General features: G+C 40.9%; 1 protein-coding gene across 7 annotated transcripts in view; it reads right to left on the bottom strand.

Moving 5' to 3' along the window:
* Positions 1-5759: 5759 nt before the first annotated feature.
* The window catches only part of AFF1 (ALF transcription elongation factor 1), a 182105-nt gene continuing 162287 nt past the window's right edge, over positions 5760-25577 (bottom strand). For all 7 annotated transcript variants that reach the window (XM_087434555.1, XM_014787869.2, XM_014787870.2 and 4 more), the window contains 9 exons: positions 21300-21403; positions 20056-20296; positions 19020-19111; positions 18754-18814; positions 16474-16610; positions 15808-15879; positions 15210-15347; positions 12506-12729; positions 5760-11213 (listed from right to left, as the gene is read on the bottom strand). In XM_087434555.1, the coding sequence (XP_087290681.1) occupies positions 11092-11213; positions 12506-12729; positions 15210-15347; positions 15808-15879; positions 16474-16610; positions 18754-18814; positions 19020-19111; positions 20056-20296; positions 21300-21403 (1191 nt within the window). In that variant the 3' untranslated portion in view covers positions 5760-11091. The remainder of the gene's footprint in view (positions 11214-12505; positions 12730-15209; positions 15348-15807; positions 15880-16473; positions 16611-18753; positions 18815-19019; positions 19112-20055; positions 20297-21299; positions 21404-25577) is intronic.

Here is a 25577-nt window from a genome sequence, read left to right as displayed (position 1 = left end):
ATTCTCAGGACTTAGAGTTTATAAAACCTCTAATTGCTACTCACAGTCCAGTTTTACTAATTGTCTCTAGTATAATCCAAAAATGGCTAAATGTTAACAGTGTTAGGATACTGGTTGCGGATGACATCAAAACAGCTTATAAAAGCCACGTTTCCTTCAGTTCATTCTCAAGCAAAATCTCCATAACTTGAAGTCAGACAAATCTGTATCAGAATCTGGGTTTCAACTTTTACTAGCTGCTTGACCATGGACACATTAGCTTTAGTTTAAATTTCATCATCTGTAAAGCATAATGACTAATTTAAAAGGTGGATTTAAAAATACAAACTAGGGAAAGTACACAGCACACATGGCTTAACACACACTTGCCCCTTCTCCATATTTTCACTTTCTAGGTCTGTTGTGCTATAGGGATGAAAATGTATCACGGATGTCGTGAATGAAAGGAAAAGACTGAGTGGCTCTGTTTGGCTGTGGAGAATTCAGGACAAGTACATAGGCGCAAGAGGAATGCTGTCCTCTGCCTAGCAGATAAACTGGCTTATGCCACACTGTGAAGCTTTAAATAACCCAGTCTGTACAGTGTAGCCACAGGGTGTTAGCTTTAGAATAGCATCTGTGTTAGACAGGACCCACTGAAGGCAGGGACAATGGCTATTTGAATGGAAAAATACCAGATCTGAAGTTACCTGTCACCTGGATGGAAAAGAGACAAGCTGTCCAGAAGCTGGGTGCCCGACCTACACTTTATGCCAGCATACCTTCTGAAGCATATACTTTGCACAAAGGAATCAAACTGTTGAATGGATGGGAGTAAATCTCACAAGAAGTCAGTCTTCCCTTGCTTTTTTTTTTTTTAAAGATTTTATTTATTTTATTTTTTGCCCCCAAAGCCCCAGTAGATAGTTGTATGTCACTGCTGCACACCCTTCTAGTTGCTGTATGTGGGACTTGGCCCCAGGATGGACAGAGAAGTGGTGCCTCGATGCGCACCCGGGATCCGAACCCGGGCCGCCAGCATCGCAGCGCGCGCACTTAACCACGAAGCCACGGGGCCGGCCCTTCCCTTGCTTTTTTACCTTCACTTAAAATAAGCAAATATCAGGTTAACAGGACTATAGTCAACTGAGGCTTAGGACTGACGTGACAATCAAATTTTAGATTTGATCACTATAGGCCATAGGGAAAGCAATGATGAAATTCATTCTGTACATCCAGTGGGTTTCAAAACTGTGCCAATGTTTTCCAACCTCCAATTTACCCAGGATGAATGGCATTTGCTTGGACAAGGAATAAGTTTTAAGGACTAATGGAGCTTCAAATCCTGAAGACCCGTGTCAGTGACGTGCATGGAGTTTCACTCATGTAGGAGTTGACCATTGCCTCCTACAGGGTTGGGGAAAAAAAGAGGTGGGAAATGTAAGTGGCTCATGGATGATGTCTTCTGAAGTGCAGGCAATGGAGCAAACTCAGGAAGATTCATGCAGTGGGTTAGGGGCAATCAACAACCTAGTCCAAGTTTCTTAATTTACAAACTAGAAGGAAAAATAATTCCATAGAAAATGAGCTAAGTACAGGAATCGGCATTCCACACAACAGAAACACAAATGGCCAATAAATTTGTGGCAAAATGGTTAACTTGAGTTGTCAGAGAAATGCAAATTGGAGTAGTGTAAGGTTTTCATTTTGCATCCAAAGCTGGCAAGAATGTAAGCTCACCCACAGTTGGTATAAGAGCTTTTTGGGAGAAGTGGTTTAGTAATATCAAAATTTAAAATTTGGTTTATCTTTTGATCCAGACATCCCCCATCCAAAAATTTATCCTGTAGAAATACTTATAAGAATGCATGTCAATGGGTGTACCAAGTTTCCTCAGTACAGCATTGTTGGCAACAGCAGAATAGTGCGGGGGCCAGAGGTGGCTTGTGTGCATAAAGGGAGAATGTTTAAATAAATGGTGCTATGTCCTTATTACACAGTATTTTGCAGCCGAAATAATGATTAACATAGAAGACTGATATAAAGTGAAAAAACTGAGAATATAGTATATCCAAATTTATGTTTTAAAACAACGTGTAATTACACAAAACAAGTTCTGGAAGGAGATGCACCAAACCTAATGGTAACTATTGGGAGGAGGGGATCAAGTATACTAGACTTTGTACTCTTTGCTCTATATGCTTTTGTGTCATTTGATTTTTTCTAACTAGTCTATTTGTAAATCAGTTTGAAAACAGGATTTAAAAGCAACAACAGGGGCTGACCCAGTGGTGTAGTGGTTAAGTTTGCATGCTCCCCTTTGGCGGCCCAGGGTTTGTGGGTTCAGATCCCAGGTGCGGACTGATGCACCGCTTATCAAGCCATGCTGTGGCGGCGTCCCATATAAAGTACAGGAAAATGGGCACAGATTAGTTAGCCCAGGGCCAATTGTCCTCAGCAAAAAGAGGATTGGCAACAGGTGTTAGCTCAGGGCTAGTATTCCTCACAAAAAAAAAAAAACAAACCTGAATGATTCTTACGTGTATGTAGGCTTTGGAACCTCTGAAAAACTACTCTGCCAGATCACTTATTCCCTTGAGATGCCTGTTGAGTCCTCAGTTGCAATCCTGGGTACTGAGTCCTACCTGCAGGAGGAGTTTCTTCAAAGACTACAGGACAAAGATGGAAAAGCTGGCAGTTGAATAGTTAACTAAAGACATTTTTCTAAAGCCCATGCAGTTGAGTGCAATTGGTTTCCACGTCCAGTAGTGTGTATACCTATAGAAATATATGTGTGTCTGCTCCTGTTTGTGTGTGTTGTTGCTTAGATGATAATTTACAGGAATATTTAGCAGTGGAGAGATACAAACCCATAATTGTTTCTGCCTCCTACACGTGAAATAAGGTAAATGAGATGTTAGGACTGGGCCCCAGTAATAGAGAAGGGTGATTTAAAGCACTTATCCAGGGCAGGCACACAGTCTTTGAAAGCTAAAATAGAATTGTCTGTTTAGAAAGTATTTCAAGGCCGCCCTGCAGTCTGTTAGAAGGGCACAGGTCTTTATTATCAGAGCCTTGGTGTCTCACTACAGGCTTGCTTTCAGCTGAGTGTGGTCTACTGGGAAACCACCAACACCGCAAGAGGCCTGTTCCAAGACAAAACAGACCAGACGGGTACAGTTATCTAATCACAACCAAAGTCACAGCAGATAAACCTCTGATTATATTCTGGTACAGACCCGTTGGGCTTCAAAGTTGTTTGGAATGGATTGGAGCGTTCTAACCACCACCTAGGCGTCCTAATTAAAAGTAGCCTGGATTGTGCCAGTTTACATTCCCAACAACCTTGGCAAAGAGTGAACAAATATCTATTTAAATAATTCAGGCTCCAAAAGTGCCTAAATCCTTGCTTATAAAAAGACTGAGAAGGACACAGAGGGAAATTACTGCCTACTCAGAGTTGTTGTGGTGTTCAGTGGTCATAAAACTGCCTCGCACAATGTCTGGGAAACAGCCCTTCTGTACCTTGAGACACCAAAAGCAGAAACTGCAAAGATGTTGGTAGAAGTCAGCCTACTTAAAACTAAAAAACTTTGTCAAAAAGTGCCATAATAAAAACTGAAAAGCAGAAGAATTTAAAGAGAAATATTTACAACATAACAAGAGGTTAATATCCTGGATGTATAAATCAAAAGGAAAAAGATGAATGGGCTGGCGGGGTCGTCTGTTCTTTTTTTTGCTGCTCAGCATCCTCTTCCTTCTGGAAGAGACCCCCTCCTGGTGGTGAACTCATCCACATGATTTAGGTGAAGACCTTTCCTACAGCTGAGGTGGGCACTTGAGCTGAGTGGGGTGTTGGTCACAGAACTCACGCACTGCAAATGGCAACTTGATATGTGACACAAAAAAACAAAAAAACCTCAGCACCACAGAAATAGAAATGTAAATGAAAACATCAGAAGACACCATTTCCACCTATCAAATTGGGTGATTTTTCCCCTTCACATTTTTCAAACATAATACCCAGCATATAAAGCAGTGGATTATCAATGCATGCTAAAATCATTCAGTGGAAGGTTGTTGGAACAGGGAAAAACCTATATTTATTAACAGTTCTGGTGATCTAGATTAACCAAACACTTCAAGTTAGCATCACTAACAGAATGATTTTAGGTACCTCCTGATGTGACGCAATATGAAGTACACAACATCCCCCGTGAAGGATTCTTGCCAAATATAATCAAGCCTCTAGACCTAACCCAGTCTACAGGAAATACAGGAGATAGAGCAATGAATTAAAGGACACTTAGGGCAACACACAATTCCAAGATGTGGAATAGTATAAAAAGTTTTTTGTTCTGCATGACTAAATGACCAAATGTAATGCATGAAATTTGACTGAATCCTAGTTTAGAAATAATCTGTAAGACCTTTGGTGGACAATTGCAGAAATTTGAATACAGACTGAATATTAGATATTGAGAAATATGCTTAGATGATATAATGGTGGTGTGGTTACGATGGAAAATGTCCTGGGAAATGCTTGCTGAAATTTTTAGGGGTGAAATATAATTCAGCATAAATGTATACATATGCATATTTACATAAAGAAAATATGGTAAAATATTGTTGAATCTGTCCAAATAGTTTGCTTCAGGGCTGGTCATGGAAGCATTCTTTATACTATCCCCAAATTAGAAATAATCTCAGTGTCTAACAAGGGGGTTGGTTAAATAAACTGGTACGACCATACAATGGACAACCACTACTGAAAATAATAGACAAGATATGACATGGAAAGACTTTTTGAAAAAAACGAAAGCCCAGAAGAGATTTTATGACCCATCTTTTAAGGCCTAGTTTCAATGAGATCTCATCCCTGTAACCTCTCCCATCAGGACTAAACACTCTCGTTTCCCACACTTGCCATTGCACGCTTACCGGGTACTGCCGACTTGTCCACTTGACCATAAGCTTTCCAAGGGTGGGCCCCTGTTTGTGCGCTAGGGTAGGGAGTGGTCAACCTAACCTAAGGAAGAACAAAAAGAGAGGAAGAGGTGGGTAGTGAGATCTTTATCAGGGTTCAGGCAGAGGCTGGAGGGTCAGCTGTTGGAACATTGTGGTGCAGTGAGGGGAAGGAATAAATTAAAATAGCAGCTAGTTTTTAAGCGTTTATGCTAGGCACTATGCTAAGCACTCTCCATACACCCTGTGTTGTGATCCTTGCCATCTTGGTAGATATCAAATCAACCAAGTTTATAAATGAGAAACAGGTTAAGTAACTTGCCCAAGGTCACAGAGTAAACTGAAGAGCCAGGATTCAAATTCAGGAAGTCAGATTTCAGCACCTAGGTCCTCTCTGATCTTTCATAAAACCATTGAGGTGGAGTATTCTTTCTTTCAGAGTGGCAAAGGGAGGCGAGACCAGATGGCCTTTAGATTCCTTTCAATACCAATATTCTACGAATCTGTGTACCCGGCAAACAAACTGAAAATAGGCAAACTTGATCACTGATGCAGCTGGCAGTTGATGATGGACGGATAAGAAACCACACTGGAGATATCAGGCTAATTTGTGAGATCAAGATCTTGAAAATCAAGTCAACAGAAGGATGAGCTACCCTCTGCCCCCATTTTTCCCATTTCAACAATACATACATACTGTGAACGAGGGTGCATTATTGCATGTGAGACTCTCTGTGGCTATAAATGGTAATTACATATAGCAATTTTAGGAATTACTTTATTCAGGCAGAGTGAAAGCATGGATTCAACCTCAATGATTTCTCTAAATTTTTATTAATTTTTTTTTTTACAGCTCAATCCTGTAGTGAAAAGGAAAGAATTTCAAGATGAACAAGTCAATTACATTTTTTTTAACAGCAATTAATCCTCATTACAGAAAACAACAAACAAAAGATCTGTGGCACATTATCTTTGGAAAGATCTTTTGCAAATTTTTCTTCTAAAAAAAGAAAACAAACTATAATTCTCACAGATCACATATGTCTCTTTCAAAGGACTATACAAGGCAGCTAAATTTTATTCACAAAAGCCCCGAGTTGCAGTTCCATTGCTGAAGCAGATAAAACCCATGGAGTCCCTCACTTGTGTTGCACAACATCCCACTGAGAGCATCACTGCTTCCCTACCCTACGTACAATCACTGTGTGGACTACAGAGCTGGCACATTACTCCACATAAAGAAAAATTCATATTATTTTAGAAATAGACCAGTGATCTTCGTCAACTGGACGATTTTTTTCCTTTTTTTCAACAATTTTAATAATACCAAGATTTGACTTTCTTCTCAAGTTATAAGAAAGCAAAAAATATATAATATAATATAATATATAATGGTAATAAATAAAAAAAGGCAACCCTGCTCAGGTATCATCCAAAACACGATCACATTCAGAAAAAGAAAAAATTAAAACAAGATTTGGGACACGCGTATAAACACACACACACACACACCAACATGAACAGTGTATACTTGATATCTGAGGGGGGATGTGCAGTCATTTTAACAATACATGTTGATGGTCTGAACAAAAGGCAAAGTTAATACTGCCTGTGTTAAGCATCACTTAAACGTTTACTTTTAAGCAAAGCAAGCTATCTTCCTTAGGTCAGCCACTGCCTGGTCTGACCAGCACAGCTCGGCCAGCCTTGCTGTCAGTGGTCTTATTCCCCTATCCTTCCAGGCCAATATAGTAAGATCTAGGCTCACGGGGAGCTGTTATGTTTCCTTCTTGCCGTCTTGAGTAGAGAAATACAGGCACTTCACCCATCACAGTACCTGTTGATATCTGATGCACAGTGGAACAGAATCTAGTCTGATCTACCCCCAGGACAATAGGAAATTTACAGCCACCTCAAGAAAGGTGGTAGATGGTGCTTGTCAACTCATCATACATACAGTTGTGGCCAGTGGTCACAATTCATTTTCAGTCACCAAGAAACCAACACAACTGGATTGCATATTTGAGATTTACGTGGTCGAGATACCACTTGCAACATCTGAAGGAAAAGCCCCAACATCGTGTTATTCTATCACTCCACCTCCCGCAAACAAAATGACAAGAGATAAAAAAGGCACAGGAAAAACCTTACATCCATAAATTCTAAAAAGGACCAAAAGCAAAAGAGGCAACCCACTAGAGAAAGAGAAACAAGGAGCAAGTACCACTGTAATCCTGACAGCCCTCCACAGCCACAGCACACAACTCACCTCGCAGTGAGCAGATCTCGACATCTGTGTTCCTAAAAGAAGCCCAAATATTCTTGCAAGATTTAAATACTGCTCATCAGTGGTTAGGAGTGTAATAGGTGAAGTGGCAGAGTTTTTCCAAGATTCTGCGTAGTGTCTGGGAAAATAAATCCTTAAGAAAAAAGTAAAATCTGTGGAGGGAGGTAGGGAATCAAGCCTTGTTTGATTCGTTTATCTTCAGATACACCTCAACCCTCAGGGAGCAGAAGAGCAAAAGGTGCAAGACCCACACGACGTCTCTTAAAGCCAGAGCGTGATTCCAGAATGAGGTCTGGGCAGCAAAGGCACAATACATACATCCAATTCAACCAGCCTCTCATTCTGTGTGTGTGCCTGTGCGCACGTGAGTGTATGTACATACATATACACACACACACACACACACACACACACACACACACACACACACACACCTCCCTTCATATATCAGAGCTAAGCGTTTTGTTCATTTTGGAGGGCACAACGGTTTCTTTTTGCTTCTAAAAATTATCGAACAGGAATCATAAAAAATAGTATGCTCCTGATCCTACTAACATTAATATTTAACGTACCAACTAAGGCAAGTTTTCAGCCATAAATATTCGTTAGCTTCTGAATATCCTGAGATCTGGAATTAAAGGATACAGAACAAGGGAGATAAGTGTGATCCAATTTGTCTAGGGGAAATAGCTAAACATTTTGGTCAAAACAGATCCAAAAAATAAAGGTCTTTTTGTTCAAAAAAGGCAGATGCTTTTCCTATTCACTATTGTGATTAAATCATAATATCAGATAAGTCATTCTCCTGCTGTAGTTCTAGTTCTGATAACATGCCTGCTGGACCCTCCTACTCTTCACCCCAGCTAGCACATGGCCTGCATTCTCACATTCTCAACCCAGTTCTAATTTGGAAAATTTCAGTAAAGTGTTTTTCATTGTTTAGCAGAGCCCTTAGTCTGGCTAAAATCTCAAGTTTAGTGATTCACATTTTAATTATCTCCAGAAAGGACAGAAACATTCAACATTTTAAAAAGTAAAACAGTGTTTTTATATTTTCCTAATAAAGACACACACACACACACACACAACTGTAGTGCCAAAGGCAAGATTTTACACTCAATTTTCACTCGATATTTCATATTTGTCTCACTGTGAAGTGTGTATTAGTATTGTTGTTATAAGAACTTCACATATTCAAAGGCTTAATTTTATAATCTAGTCCTTTCAATTATCTACCTCAGTACAAATTTTGCCTTTGGGAATTTAAGCATGCAGTGAAAAAGTGCACATGATTTAAAAATCCTTTAGATTTCCATATACAACTATAACAGCAAAAAGACTTTATGGATAGCAAGGATTCATCAGCCACTCCCTTTTCCATACCCCATTTAAAAAGGAGCCATCGGGAGTTCTTTTTAGATACAATGCATGTTCCAGTAAGAATCAGAAGTATTCCATGACCTAAAATAGTACAAACTGGTCTCTGCAAATTCATTAGTTTTTCAAGGGACAAATAAATTTTTAATATAAAGGTCAAGAAAACATACACAAAGAATAAGCCAACTGAAAAAGCAATCACTTCTTTTGAAATTGGATGAGAAAGTGACTTGGAAATGTCTTCAGGCAAGGGAGCACTGTGGCCCACAGACAGGACACACACACACTCACACTCCAGCACAGTCTGCATGGATCAGAACCTGTCCTAAAGAACGCACCGTTCTGGACTGGCAGGTGGCTTGTACTGGGGTGTGGTGGGAGGAAGAGAGAGGAATGGCCACGGGAACAGGGGGGAAAAGATGCTAAATAATCACATAATCCTGATTCTGGTGTCTGTCTCCACCTATAAGAGATGGACACACAATGCCACAAGCATACAACCTACCAGGCAATTACTGTTCATTTCACAACAGGCTGCTTTTTAAACGACTAGTTTAAAAAGGACCATGGCTTTGCTTTAGAACATAATAAATGAAATCGGTCCATCGAGATCACACATCAAGTTATTATGCTCAGATATTACTACTGTTGTCATTATCTGGCTTTAACCTAAACATGAGGTAACAGACCTCTGCCCTAGCTCGTGATGATCAAAGAACAGGCTGGAAAAGACACTGAAGGAACAGCTTCACACAAACAATTTAGGCTATGAAAAATTAGCATCATTCCCATCCTCGATACATCCCTTTATATATTTACCAATTACCAAGTTCTTACATTCATCATATGGACCTTAGACCTCTTCATTGTAAATAAAGATGGCACTCCCTTCTTCACTAATAAATAAATATGAAAACGTCAAACATGCTTGGTAGGAAACAACATGTAGAGGGGCAGAATGGGGCTAAGGGAGAAAAATAAACCAACTGTAGATAGAGATAACACTCACTCCTCAATTTTAATACATGTGCAAATTCTACTTCTAAAAGGGATAAAAAGAGTTGGCTTTTAAAAACACTGCACTCAAAATAATGCTTCCAATAATAACCTTCAAAGTTTCAATGAAAAAGAAAATCTGTGCTTACAAACATGTGGGAATTCTGATTGTGTTCTTTCATTTTAGGGCATTCAAAATGAACTTGGTTTAATGTACATAATATGGCAATAACAGCTTACGGGAAGGCCCCAGTTCCTCCTCAATCTAATCAAATCTGGTTGATTGAGAACACTCTGGAGTGAAGGCATGTGGTGATGACTTTTTTTTTTTTTTTTTTTTTAAGTCTAATTAACCACCCTAAATCTCCACATCCTCTCAGGGAGTTAATTTCCCCTAGACAATCATGGGTTCTGAAAGTCTAGTTTTGCTATAAATACAAAATAATTCGTAGCAGAAAAATATAGCCTCTCTAAGAAGTAGATTTCATTTTTCTTTGTTCACTGACAAAACTCTGAGTTGGTTAGACAACATGAGTTACCACATAACTGTAGACCACAGATCAGCACCTCAGATTCCAGCTCTACTTAAACAAAAATTAAAAAGCACTTTAGCCATCTGGTCACATATAAATGTTGGTTCCCTCTTCCCCAAGGTAGAAAATTCAGAATCTATAGTCAATGGTGACTGCCTTTCACTGAAGCAGGGGTGGGAATGGCAGCACCGCGTCCTCCGTAGTACATGGCGATTCTGGGATGGCGTCCCTGCGTGCTGGAGCTCCTCTCTCCACCGCTCTGACTGAGCTGACTTTCCACAGTGGCAGCGAAATCAGAGCTGGGGTGAACGTGCACTACTCCAGGCAATGGGGGGGTTGCCTTCAATTTTATAGATTATGACAATACTTGGTATTATCAAAGCCACTGTCCATTGGCAGAAAGTGGGGTACAGTGGAGTCCTTTACAACTTATGTTTTATAGATGACCATTAAATTTATTAAACAAATATTTTCCCCAAAACTTAAAAGAAAAAAAAAATCATCCACAAAACCCTACACCAAAATTCATTGTTAAAAAACATTTCCTTCTGGGAATGGACTAGCGTGGCTACTGAGATGATGTGAATTTGCTTTCAGAGTTGAAATTGCTTCTCCTCATTTCATTTGCAACTTGCTTCCTGCATACTGCTGGTTAAAAAAATACGGAAATGTTTCTAGACCATTCATACGCCCACTTAGGCTACATTGCACTTTTGTCCTTTAGTTAGGAAAGGCAAGATCATCTCTGAGGCTAGCCTCCTCATTTCTGCTTCTGCATAACCATCGTGTCCAACCAATGATCACACAGTTCTTGAGAGTTTAAGTGGACAAATATCCTGGCCATTTCATGGTACTCCTCGAGTTTGGTGTCCTGATGAGACAAATAACTGGACTGTTTTTGAGGCTTCCAATGTGCAAAAAGTTCCCAAGGCATCAAATCAACTCAGGCCTCCATTAAGGTGTTTTGGTTACTTGTTTTAGCCGCTGAAAACCCTGTCTCGTGTAGTGCACCAGATCCATCAAGCTGCTGTTGAGGGCCAAGGCACACGCACTTGTGCTGAGCTGAGCAAAAAACTCTGCAAACAAAGCAAAACCAAAACCAAGTAAACACACTTGCACACACAAAAATAAAAATGGAAACATAAGAAGTGAAGGTTCCAGAAACTATGTCCCCACAATATTCCATACTTCATGTATCACAGCAAAAGCTCTCAATCTACTGTCATGGCTTGCCAATTCTCCACATCTCTCCACTAGACTAGAAGGGTAGGAACTCTTTTGTTTTAGAGTTGAATCCATAATGCCTAACACAGTGGTTGGCACTGGAAAATACCTAATTTATACTTTTGGTACAATGGATGCATGAATGGGGGAAAAAAAAAAAAACCCAACATGTTAAAAAAAACATCATTAGCTTGTGAAGAAAGAAAGTTCTAAGAGGCTGTGAGGAAATAACATGGCCACAGCCAGCTGGCCGCCTTCTTCCCTAGAGCCAGGAAAAAATATGTTAATGACATTAATGTGGCATTTACATATAAGCATCTAGTTAGTGGTCACTGGCACTGACCCAAGTGGTTCCTCTAATAGCATGCTCCACCATCTCCTTAACCTGGGATTTCTCCAAGGGCCTTCCCTCAAGTCTCAAGAACATTCACTATGCCGTATTTCTCGTACTGTCACTAGCCATCTTTCTTAACATATACTGAAAGCAAACAATAAACTCAGTATTCAGGTTATGCTACTTCATATCTTAAATGTGTTGTGCCCAGGGACAGCCAGTAACTTCCCTTCTTCACTCGCCTTGCCCTTTTGCTTGCATTTCAGTTCAGGCTGAAATAACGAGGCCAGAGCTTCTGAAGGGGAAGGTGCTGAAGCCACTTCTAATTTAATTTTGCTAAGATCTAGCCACAGAAATCCGGCTCCATGCCACAGAGCTCAAGAAAGAACTGCAACCAGGTTATGAGGCACAATGGAGAAAATGAGAGAAGAGTAAATAGCTACACATTTCCTTTTCTTCAAAAAACTGAACATAGGGCCAGCCTGGTGGCGTAGTGGTTAAGTTCACGCGTTCTGCTTTGGTGGCCCAGGTTCGCGAGTTCAGATCCTGGGCACGGACGTACATCACTCATCAAGCCATGCTGTGGCAGCATCCCACATACAAAAAACAGGGGAAGATTGGCATGGGTGTTAGCTCAGCGACAATCTTCCTGAAGCAAAAAAGAGGAAGATTGGCAACCAATAGTAGCTCAGGGCCAATCTTCCTCACCAAAAACAAACAAACAAACAAAAAAAAACTGAACATAAAATACAAACAATGTTATTCCCCCTAAATTCCCATGCCCGGACTTACCACCACAGGGCCATTTACCTTTATTATTTCTTGCCAGGAACTCAGCCTGTTCCCAAAGATCAAAGGCAGTAAGGATATGGGAAGTGATGGTGACATAGGAAGATGTCATATTTTGGATGGTGACTGGGGTACTGACAGTGGCATGCATCCCACTGCTCCCCACACTGCCGGCACTTGACTGGGATCCTACGGAGCTGGCAGGAGAAGGCATTGGAGAGAGAGGGGATGGTGTGCCTGTGCTTCTGGAAGGTGGGAGAAAAGAGAACTGGTTAATCACCTAAACCCCCCGATTACAAATTTCCCATCTCTGGGACCGCAGTCCAAGTCACAAAGTTTCAGTGTATACGAGGCAAAATGACAATCACTTCTAAAATCACTTCTACAAGGTCAAAGAGACACCCTTCACCCTCAGTATTTTGGGAATTTATTTCCTAAAACACAGTGGGATGGGGCCCACCAAATGGAAAAAGTAACCGGATGGAGGCAAGATGTCCTTCACTGGACATGGAATCAGGCGGGCAAATCTGTAGTCTAAATACACTCTCCCATGGAATTTCCCTCTGCTGCTCAATCGGCCGGGAATCTCTTCCTCTCCCACTCTCAATCCCAACTTCTCCTAGTAAGAAATACTTCCCCCATGAAGACAGTCCTAATTTCCTATGTATTTGTTCTTTCAGCCACTCAATAAACATTAACTGAGCACCTACTCTGCACCTGGTACTCTTCTAGACACTGGGCTCCATCACGGCTTCCTTTCAGCCACCACTTGAACTTGTCTCTGCATTTACCTCTTAACTTATGCATTTATCGTACCTCATTACACTTTTCCGACTATTTCTTTTCCTGGGTCACAAGCACCTTGAAGGCAGGGACCACGGATTATTAATCTTTGCGTTTCTAGCACTTGGCACAGCAGATACTAAGAGTAGGCTCTTCATAAATATCTGCTGAATCAATGACTGAATGAATAAGGACAGACTTCGAGGAGCCTGGGCAAGGAAGTATCATGCAGCAGGGGACTCACTGTCTTCTCCTTACCCTCCTCTTTTTTTTTTTTTTTTAGATTTTATTTATTCAGTTTTTTCCCCCCAAAGCCCCAGTAGATAGTTGTATGTCATAGGTTCACATCCTTCTAGTTGCTGTACGTGGGACTCGGCCTCGCGTTGGACGGAGAAGTGGTGCCTCGGGGCGCTCCCGGAATCCGAACCCGGGCCGCCAGCATCAGAGCGCGCGCACTTAACCGCTAAGCCACGGAGCCGGCCCATCCTTACCCTCCTCTTGACTCTATTCCTGCACACGCAAGTTAACGAGCGCCCTGATGTGCATCAAATGAGAAACACCAGTGAAATCCCTTAGACATAAAAAGTAACGGATAGGGGCAGGCCCTGTGGCTTAGCGGTTAAGTGCGTGCGCTCCGCTACTGGCGGCCGGGGTTCGGATCCCGGGCGTGCACCGACGCACCGCTTCTCTGGTCATGCTGAGGCCGCGTCCCACATACAGCAACTAGAAGGATGTGCATCTATGGCATACAGCTATCTACTGGGGCTTTGGGGACGAAAAAAAACGAGGAGGATTGGCAATAGATGTTAGCTCAGAGCTGGTCTTCCTCAGCAAAAAGAGAAGGATTAGCATGGATGTTAGCTCAGGGCTGATCTCCCTCACAAAAAAAAAAAAAAAAAGTAACGGATATAAAATGGAAAGATGGGTCACCAGCAGCAGCCTCGTGATCTGGCTACATCTGCCCTTTGGGCTGCGTGGATCCTAAGCGTCCCCAGCAGAGTGCACGTTTGAAGGACCAGAGTGGAAACCCCAGCAGCCCAGCGGTTCTTGTCTGCTGTATCCCTTGCATCCAAAACAAGGTTTGGTGCAGACGAGGTGCTCTGTATACATTGGCTGGACAATGGGGAAAGAGTTATCTAAAACAATGCGACTGACAATCGATTAACTTAGAATAGTATCTCAGAGGTGAGAGTCATGAAAATGTTCAGAGGTAAGAAGTTACTTCTCAATCAGGAGTTTCTTTTTTAAGAGAGCCCATACAGGAATCGCTTCTTTTGAATGTGCTGAAAATGGGGCAATCTTATAGGTGATATTCTTAAAATAGCAAAACCTGTCAGAACTGGGAACTTTTCAAGGAGTATGACCAAATTAAAAAAACACGAGGCAAGTACTACAGGGAAGAAAATTCTATCTTCATCTTAAAAACACCTACACAAGGATTCTGTTTTTCTCTTATGGCATAGATGAACAATTTCAGTTTACAAAGCAGGCAAAAGAATTTAGCTAGAGATAATTGTTTGTATTCTTTATATCACTGTTATGGATACTGGACAAGGTGGAGGGCATATGATTCTAGACAGTTCTTGTTTACTGAAACGCCAAGACGGCATGTCATATAGAAGGAGAAAGGTCTGTGGTCCTGGTTCTGTTGGCTCTATCTCTGTTCTGTGTTGTTAAGCACAGTTAACGATCCCACAGCTCTAAAATTTTGACCTTATATTCTTTGTAATTATCTTTTTATGTTACCCAATCAGCAAACACCTTGATTTATAATGATTCCTAAAAAAGGCAGAAATATGCTAATGATTTAAGTTTAAGGAGCAAATCAGCACATAGATGTATACAATTTTTGAAAAGCCAAAGTCACAGCAAGAGGTAAATATAGGAGTAAAGAGGTAAATAACTCAATTTTGGAGATTATTTAAATTAGACTTATCATTACCTTGCAATGCATGGAGAAGGTGCCTGGGCAACTTTGGAAGAAATCTTGAAGTGTTCATTAAGAGTACGAGAATACTTTATTGCTATATCTTTTTTACAACGAAACATCGCCATGTTCAAAATGGACTGGCAACGCATGCTATGAACACAAACAGAAGTTAAAGAGAAGTTTACCTTTTAGCCGTGAGTATCTCTACCACAGAAAGACAGCCATCTAACCTTTTATAGCCTTTTACACATCGCACTGGGTTTTCCTCATCTACCTGAGGAAGAATATCTTAAGAGCTTACTGCACTGTTCACAGTATCATCAGAAGTACATAATGGTGGAAGAACATACAAAAATAAACAAGGATATAATTTAAGTCCCAAGACCAAAGCATCTATTGAGTCAGCAGTAAAATGGCAATAGATGGCAGTTTATAATAATTAACTATCAGTGGGATTAACCCCTTGACCGCACATCCTACTACTATCTGGGATTAATTTGCTTTTCATTATAATTTTCATATTAAGAAAACAGATTTCAAAATCTTTTTGTAACATCAAAAGATACAAAAGCAAATACAAAACTATTTAGACAAAGAAAAAAGTACACACCATAAAACAGCAAGTATTTCCCCCGGTGTTGGTGTTGTGGCATCTGAGAAGGATTTTAGTGATAGTATGAAACTGCAGGAAAACATAAAAATATATCAAAAGCTAAACAAAGGCAGTTAGAAAATCCCAGACACAAAGACATCTTATTGTTTGTCTTGGTTTTATATTGATTGTTCCTGAAGCTCCGATGACATGAGAGCAATGCAGAGAAACAATGAGGCTTACAGAGCAACATTTCAGGCCCTTCAGCAAACTAGGTGAGGCGATGTCTCTTCTCTGGCCTGTCTACCTGCTTGAAACCAAGTAGACTTGTGTCCTCACCGAGCATGCTGTTGAAATGCGGACAATAAAGGCGGCAGCTTAAACTGAGATGAGAGGGCATCTGATAAGAAAGCCAAACTGGAAAAGCCAACCTCTCTTTGAAAGGTTTGCATTGCACAGTGCACTTGACAAAATGAGGTAGCTGGACCCAGTTCTTCTGTTCTAGTACTTCACCTAGAATACAATTTTAGTTTAGGACAAAAAAAAAAAAAGGTCCTGGATCAGCAACTTTTTTAAGGCTCTCCTTTATTAAGCTGTCTTCATACTAAGGTTCAAATGGATTAAAGCAATAGAGGTGAGGAAAGGAAAGTATTTAGGAGGATGGCAAAACGGCTTGGCACTTACTTAATGAGGTCGACAGTTTCCGAGTACACTGAGTAAGCGGACTTTGATGCTGGACCTTCTGACTCCATGGCGATCCCACACTGAATAAGGGACAAGACGGCTTCCACGTACTTAAAAGCCTTCCCAACCTTGTTCGTCTGTCGAAGAAGAACACGATCATCATTAAGCCTAAGACACACTTTTATTTAGTTTCTCAGCCAAGTCTTTACTGTAGCTTCCCTCCACTGTCTTAGTTTAATTACGGAGAGAGAGATATGTGAGAAAAAATGAACTCAAAATGATAACCAGAGCCTGTCGCCTCTGACCTACTGAAAATTTTCTTTTAGCAAAAATTCAGTAGGAAAAAGAAAACAATCTCGTATTAAGACTACTCTCTCAAAATCTTATTAAAGTACACATTCAAACTGAGGCAATAAGTACATAGTCCTCTTGTAATTAGTGTGTAATTACTCATTATATAATTTTCCCGAGAAACAGATTATTCTACACATCTAGAATAACACTAACACAAGTTTCTTTGTGTTGAAGTTCATCTTACAATAAGTAGAAAATATTATGGTTTATGAGCCTCTTAGATATTATGTCAAACGATAATGGGTTTATGTATTTTAGAGCCCAACAGATTACCTAAGCTCCACTGGAAGTTTAGGTTAAGTGTACTGGCCTGGCTACCCCCCAGGCCAACACGGATGAACATTTCAGAGCCCCTATGCAGCCAACTCAACTAATAAGGCTGTGATGAGCAACTCTACTTTTTCTCTACACGTGTCACATGTACCTGGTTAACACGACATTTGCAAGTCTGTAGTTTCTGCTAATTCTTTCAATTTGCTATGTTCAAAAAGAAATAATGAAAACAGTAAAGATGCAAGTGGAGTAAAAGGAAATGGTGACATACCAGCCAAGAAAGGTGGTTAGGGCTGCTAATTTTAATTTTTCTAAGTAACTTGATTTTAAAATATTTTTTCTGGAGAACCCAGGCTCAGAAAATTAGTGACAGAAAGAATAAAAATCAAATTAGCATGCCCCAATTAATCAGCAGTACAGGGCCTTATTGGTTTGCTTCACTGGTGGGAATTTAACTCTTCAAATTTACTTATGCAATACCATCTCTTTCATGGAATTTCCAAAGTTTACATTGGCCTTAGGGTAGAAACAAAAGAAAGTACAGTAAAGCAATGTTTCAGTATCCACTTCCTTGAGTTAAGTACTTTGTAAGGCTAATGACGAAAATACTCCTGTGAAAACTCTGTGTATCTCCTGAGACGGTGTTAAAGGAGCAGAGTTCTAACTTTTCCTGCTCAACAGTTAAGTATAAGGTAGAGATTGAATATACTCCTCTATATTCAATTGTGCACTTAACTATTTGAAATGCAAAATTGACAACTTTAAGACATTGTGCAATTAAAGGAGAATATTAGGAAGAGGCTGACCATTCAGGGTTTTGTCCAAACTGGCATATTTTGAGAGTGAAATGAGCTATTATTATTACAATGGGATGCCACAGGCATAGGTAAGGAGAAAGAAGATGTGCATATGTATAGATTAAAAGCAAAACAAAAATGAAGTTCCCTGGAATATTAATCTAGGAATCTAGTGCTGAAAGTGTCCAATGGAAGGTAACTTTTTTATTTTTGTGAGGAAGATCAGCCCTGGGCTAACATCCATGCCAATCCTCCTCTTTTTGCTGAGGAAGCCTGGCCCTGAGCTAACATCTATTGCCAATCCTCCTCCTTTTTTTCCCTTTTTCTCCCCAAAGCTCCAGTAGATAGTTGTGTGCCATAGTTGCACATCCTTCTAGTTGCTATATGTGGGATGCCGCCTCACCATGGCGGGACAAGCGGTGCGTCGGTGCGCACCAGGGATCCGAACCCAGGCCGGCAGCAGCATAGCACATGCACTTAACTGCTAAGCCACGGGGCCCGCCCCCGAAAGGTAACTCTTAGATAACTGGCTGACAAAGTATTGAATATTTACTTTTTTTCAAAATTCAAAAGATCCATACAGTTCTAGCAACAACCTTGGAAAGCTGGAAGGAAGAGGTTGGAAAGATACCATTGTTTTGATATGAAGTCAAAGAAAATAATTTCACCAAGAATCCCACACCCCTCACACTCTTTAAGATCCTGCAGATCCTACTTACACTGTGGCCAGCGTCAGGCTCCACATACCCCTCCCTCCTGCCCACCCCCATGTCTAGGGATAGGAATGCGGTAGAATGAGACTACAAATATCTTATCAGAAAACATTCTACCAAAAGGATCATGAGTCAAGACTGACCGTTGTCTCTGCTTTGATCTTCAACTTTTTGGCCTCCTTCATGTGAAAATCTGCCTGTTGTCTGAAAGAGAAGAAAAGATCAAGCGTGGGTCATATGAACCTAAAAATTACCAGACTGGGGCAAGATGACTTAAGAAGACAGAGAGTGAAAATGGATAGGAGAGGAGGGGGGCCAAAGATGAGGGAGAAAGCAAAGAAGGAAGAGGAAATGAGGAGGAGGGAAGGAGGAGGAAGAAAGAATAAGAAGCAAGCATCCAAAGTCTTACTTGTCAAACTTCACTTGAGGCTTCCCTGGTTTAGAGTTACCATTTGGCAAAGAAGGCACTGGAAAAGGATTTGCAATATCTCCAGAAGATCCCTTTAAAAAATCATTACATAGATCACACTCTAACATTTAAGATCATTGACCTAAATGTACTATCCTTCTAAATTAGCCCAAAATAGTAGTTCAAAAAAGAGGAAATCAAACATTGCACAATTTAGCTTGGTCAAGCACTTTCCCAGCTAAATTCAGCTGAAAATGTAGGTTCTGACTGTATTGGGGGCTCAAAAAGATATAAGACAAGAATGTCCAAGAGAACAGATAATCAACAAAACCAAATTCTCTTAGTCAATACACACACCTTCCCACCCACCCCAGGTTAACAGGAAGAGGAGAACTTGTATTTGAGAAAATGGATAATTTCTTCCCATTATAACCAATAATGAAAGTATTTGAGATCAAATCTCCAAACCAAGAACTAACCAGAGTAACCATTTTTTACTGCAAAATACTGACAGAAAATCAACACAGAAATCTATTCTGATTTTTCCCCTTTGAACCACTTTAGGAAGAATAAACTGACACCTAAATTTTCGTGTAACATTAACTATCTTTTACATTCCCTCTGAAAAGTAGAACTTTAAACACAAATAATTCATTACTGTCTTAATAAAAGTGTTGAATAGGGGCCAGCTGAGTAGCACAGTGGTTAAGTTTGCACGGTCCGTTTTCACGGCCCGGGGTTCACAGGTTTGGATCCTGGGCTCGGACCTATGCTCTGCTTATCAAGCCATGCTGTGGTGGCGTCCCATATAAAGTAGAGAAAGAGAGACACAGATGTTGACCCAGGGCCAATCTTCTCCAGCAAAGAGAGGAGGATTGGCAACAGATGTTAGCTCAGGGCTAAACCTTCTTCATACACAAAAAAAGTTCTGAATAGCTCTGAAATACCATCATTAGGAATTGATCTTATTTGAGAATTTAAAGTAAAGATACACCAATATAGTCCATTTTCTACAACTGGTGCTTCCCATACTTACTTTGTGTTCTGTGGAGCTTTCAGAGCCCCTCCCCTCTGCTTTTCTGTGCTTGGGAACGGAAGAGTCTTTATGGCTGCCCTTGGTACTGCTGGCACTTTTGGCAGGGTCCTGGCCACCGAGGTCTGCTTCCCGCCTTGGCTTCTTTTGTGCAGGCTTGGCTGGCTTCTGGGAGGATGAGGACAACACAAGTTGAGGGGGAAGCATTTCCTTCTTTGAGGGCTCAGAGGAGGGCCTGGGTGTTCTGGAAAGAAACATCAAGCAAAACTAAGTTAAAGCAGAACATGAACCACATAACTTAGCTGTTTAGTTATAGGAACAAAATGGCTGCTGACAAAAGATTATCACAGAACATGAAATCTATTTTTGTAGAAGGGACAAATTTCAGGGACTTTTTGATCCCTTTGAAAAACCTAATCCTATCAATGAGTAATAAATGAAGTTGTATAATTTGTTGCTAAGCTTGCAGAATCTGCCAGTGCTCCTAACTGTACCCAAGCAAGTTGGTCCGTATTAGCTGCTCCCCAACCTGTACCTTTCTCTACAAGCAGGCAAGCTCGGCTGCCACCTTCTCTCCCACCCTTCACATCTGACCCCTTCCCTCTCTCTCTCTCTCTCTCTCTCTCTCTCTCAAGTCTCTGTTGGCTCCTACATGCACTTGTTTTTGCCAGGTCATTTTGTGAGGTGATTTCCTGAATCAATCAGACAGTGAATAACAGTTACTATTTATACCTTATACTTTTTACACCTTCCTGGAACTACCCTCTCCCCGGGCAACGCGCACAGCGAGCAGCCCTGCAATGCTTATGCATTTACTTAAAAGAAGAGCACTGAACCCAGGCTCCCAGAGGTCAAGAGCTGGCTCCGTCTGCCGAGAATTCTGTGACTTTGGACAAGTTATTTTCTCTCTGTGCCTCTGTTTCCAATTCTGCAAAGTAAGGATAATAATCGCGCCTTTCTTATTTTTATGTAAAAATCCCTTTAGAAATAAATTAGTTCTAGGTGTTTAGGAAATTTCCTATTGTTAAAATGCTTTTGATAAATCCAAGTTTGCTGCCAAATGACTTGTTAATTCCTATAAGGTCCTCACGGATGAAAGAACACGAAACAAACTTACATCATCAAAATGGGCATGAACGAGTTTGTTCATCCACTCGTTCTACTGCAGAAGAAAATCATCTTTGCCATGTCAAAGACCCAAGAAGGCTCAACCACCTTTCTGGGCTGCTCCTAATCTCTTTACTCACTTTGTTTTAGAAGATTCTTTGTGGGAGGATGAAGACGATGCCTGTGATTTGATTTCTTTCTCCAGTCTGACTTTCTTGCTATCATGGTCTCTTTCTGCTTCACCCTATTATTGTAGTATAACAAAGTACACTGTTACAAGCATAATTGTACAGACAAAATAGAAAAAACATACAGCAAAGGCAATGAGCATCATTAGGCTTTTGGAGACATCTATACACACATGGCAACCTTGTAAGTACCAACAGTGTGTGTGTGCTTGGGGGCGTGGAGGAAGCAGATAATCTGGATCTGATGTGATTTTATTGAGACAGATTTTTGCATGAAGAAGGACTATTCTTCATACCCAGGAAAGGGAGGATCTCTAAGGAACAGCTGACAAGAATAAATAATAGTCTTCCAACACATCATTGGTGTTTTTCTAAATATAAAAGAATCAATAAAACACGTGTATTCACATCAAGTAACAACAGATGACTTTATGAGTAAGTTTCCTCCTTTTCTTTCAAAAGAACCATCCACTGACACCCACTGATTTATTGTTTGTATAAAATTAGGAGTCGAGTACGTAAGCTTAGTTTCTTTTAATGAAAAATAAACATATTGTTGGTAAAGAAACAGGCTACAAAATCCTCTTTCCATATATCTTACAGACAGGACTAAAAAGACAACAAAAGAAGAATAGTGTCTTTGAGATTCTAGCTTTCTTTTCCTCCTCCATTGATACAATTTTCTGTCTTTAAAAAAAATAATGTTTTTATATTTCTCTCTATATAAATGGAAACATGTATTGTTTTTATTTTTCAAAAAATTTGATAGAAAATGAAGGATTGTGAATAAGATTTTAGTGTGAGAAAGGTGATGAGAAGAAGAGATGTTCAATTCTACAGGAGTTATGTACCTCAAAAGCATTTAGTTGTTTTATACCAACTAAAGTGTGAGATAAATACATGTAATCATTAAGAGAACACAGAATTCTTTATGGCAAAAGTCTTTTTCATGTTCTTGGGCTCACTTGTCAACATGTGTGAGATGACAGAAAATATATACATTGGTCTCTGCCCCTGGGTTCTTGGCACAGAGCTCCTAAAACCCCTGTAATTTCCTAAATGATAAGAACACTAAGAGCATCTCTTATTCTAATATGTGGTCTTTGACCCCAATTTCTGACACATAGCTCCTAAATCCCCTGTGAATTCCTAAACGATAAGAGCACTAGGAGCATGTTTTGTTCTAATGAGGCAACTCTGGGTGGGCTCCTGGATGGGGGCTGGTCATGAGAAAGACCAAGCTGTGAGCAGAAGCTTTCAATTTTCAGCCCCACCCCCCCCATCCTCCAGAGAGGGGAGAGGGGCTGGAACTGGAGTTAATAACTGATCCAGCCTACGTGAGGAAGCCTCCATAAAATCTCAATAGTAGAGGGTCTGCAGAGCTTCCAGGTGGATGAACACGGCCACACTGGGAGGATGACGTACCCAACTCCACCGGGACAGAAGCTCCTTTGCGCGGTACCCTCCCAGAACTCGCCCTACATATCTCTTCATCTGGCTGTTTATCTGTATCCCTTATCATGTTTTTTTTTTTTTTATTAACTTTATTTTTTTTCCCCCAAAGCCCCAGTAGACAGTTGCATGTCACAGTTGCACATCCTTCTAGTTGTTGTATGTGGGACGCGGCCTCAGCATGGCCAGAGAAGTGGTGCGGGGGTGCGCGCCCGGGATCTGAACCCCGGCCGCCAGTAGCGGAGCGCGTGCACTTAACCGCTAAGCCACGGGGCCGGCCCTATAATATCCTTTTACAATAAACTGGTAAACAGTTGGTAAACTGTCTTCCTGAGTTCTGTGAGCCACTCTAGCAAATTAATGGGACCCAAGGAGGGGGTCGTTGGAACCTCTGATCTACAGCCGGTTGCTCAGAAGCACAGGTGACAACCTGATCTTGCAACGGGCATGGGGCAGGAGGTAGGTGGCGGCAGTCTTGTGGGACTGAGTCCTTAAGCTGTGGGATCTGACCCTATCTCCGGGTAGATAGTGCCAGAACAGAGTTGAATTCTTGGACACCCTGCTGGTGTCCACAAACCTCCACACATTTGGTGACCAGAAGTAACAGAAGTAAAGTGTTTTGTGTGAGTAGTAGAGGAGACTCAGAGGACAGAAACAATAGGAAAGAACTGGGTTTTTCCCCTACGTAGGAAGGAAAAATCCGAGTTTTTCCTTTACAACATGTAAATATGTATACCAAGTTTACGAAAGTCTAACATGTAGACTCAACGACTTCACGGTGGCCTCCTTCCCACTGGACTGGGCTCACATAATGACATGATGGGAAGGAGGAGCCACTAACTCTCCAGCAAGTGACAGTGAAGTGACGGGGGGAGGCCTCCCGTTAATTCTGATGCACATTTAGAATGGAACTACCCCAAAAGTCAGTTCATGAGACAGAAGTCTGGGACACCACCAGTCAGTCTAGGACAATCCCTCAAAAACGTGAAATCCTCCCTTAAAGCCTTAAAAGAAAAAAAACACTCTTCAAATGAACTGACTGGGGGAGACCCCAGTTTTTACCACTGTCTCTCACTGTTCCCTGAATTTCTCCAACAAAAATGAATAAATTAAGATAAGTAGGCTCAAGCTCTGCCCAGATGCTAATGAGCAGCCTGGCGCTGCTCAAAAGAAGGGGAAATAGAAAAAACACGCCCTCCCTTCTCCTGGCATCCTGCAAACAAGTGTGCCTGAGTGTGCACTGCCCTTCACCCCTCAAACTCCTTTGGAAAAACACTTTATTTCTTGTTTCAAAATGGGTCATTGAAGGTGGCTTATAAAGATACTTGTTTTTAATCTCTTGGTGTGCCCACAAGTGAGAACATTAAGAAGGGAAAATGTGGGTAGAGAAATTAAACCCAAGGGAAGGTTTGCACTCGCTAGTGGTCAATTCTGCACTGTCCCGCACACTCCACTCCAAGAGCCACGTGTGCAGGGAGCACTTCGACACAGCTAGTCCAAAGTGACACGTGATTTCAAAGACTTAGTGCACAAAGGGAAATGTAATAATTTTCATATTGATTAAATGTTGACGTGGTAAATTTTATATCTATTAAATAAAATTATTAAAATTACTTTCACTGTTTTTTCCTTTTTATATATTTTAATGTGGCTACTACAACAACTAAAATTACATGTGGCTCACATTATATTTCTACTGGACAACGTCTTTCTACACACTTTCCTAGAGGTGATCTGCACATTGGGCTCTGAAATTCAGTTAGCCAAGGCGAGGAAGGAATGATAAAATGTACAAGTTAGATAAGATAAAAACAAATCAGCTGCTTAGAAAGATAACCATTCACTACAGAAGACTGGAGAAAAAATATCTTGAGGGAGCTAAGGAGGAGATGACACGTGACACAAGCACATCCTAAAGGCTCGACTGAAATGCGGCAGGAAATTTCACACAGCTGTTTCTCGTCCTCCTCACAGCACAGACCAGCAGGAGAATCCTGCAGCACAACTCAGGAGAAATGACAGACTCCGGCACATGCTGGGAGAAGCCTGCTGGGGCTCTGCACAGCATATAACCCTCCATGCAACAAGTCATAATGGAAACACTTGAGAGAGACTCAATATTGGCAGAGAAAAAAGAATACACTGGAAATGACTGGGTTAAAACAGGGCCCTATTCCTGGGGTCTCCTCCTCGTCACTAAACCTACTGTGTCCAAGAGGCTCTGCCACTAACAGGCCCAGTGAATCTCTGCAGCTTTAGATTAAAGGCCGCACAACTGCCCAGCGAGCACTCCAAGAAGATGGAAATTCATCTTTGGGAGAAGTCAGAATTTGCTCAACTATCCAGACAGATATTACCTTGTACATGAAGGAGTTAGTAATATATACTTTTTAAAATGGAAGGTATTTCCAGGCCATTAATGACACATAGGATAAGTCCCCAGGGGAAAACTCAGCATAAACCATTCACAAGGGTACTTCCTAAAGAAAACACCAAACCCCAGAGGTGGAAGGAGAGTTAATTTTTGTTTGTATATCTTCACTTAGGACATGCTAGTTATGAATATAAACCAAAGTGGTAGACGTTATAAAACACCCATGAAGATAAGATTCATAGTGAGTCAGTCCTCACACACTGGTTACAACTCTGGCTTGTGCCAATCGGTGACTCAAGAGAACACCAAAAACCAAGAGATCACCAAACACCACCTTCAACACTGGTGTTTAACAACTGTGTTGGCACTTACTGGAATAATATGCTTAAACGGATAGGTAGCAA

The sequence above is a fragment of the Ceratotherium simum genome, chromosome 8 (assembly GCF_057802395.1).
Source record: "Ceratotherium simum simum isolate JZ-2026a chromosome 8, ASM5780239v1, whole genome shotgun sequence".
Classification (NCBI taxonomy): Eukaryota; Metazoa; Chordata; class Mammalia; order Perissodactyla; family Rhinocerotidae; genus Ceratotherium; species Ceratotherium simum.
Note: the sequence above shows the minus strand (reverse complement) of the source record. Positions and strands in the feature narration are given on the sequence as shown.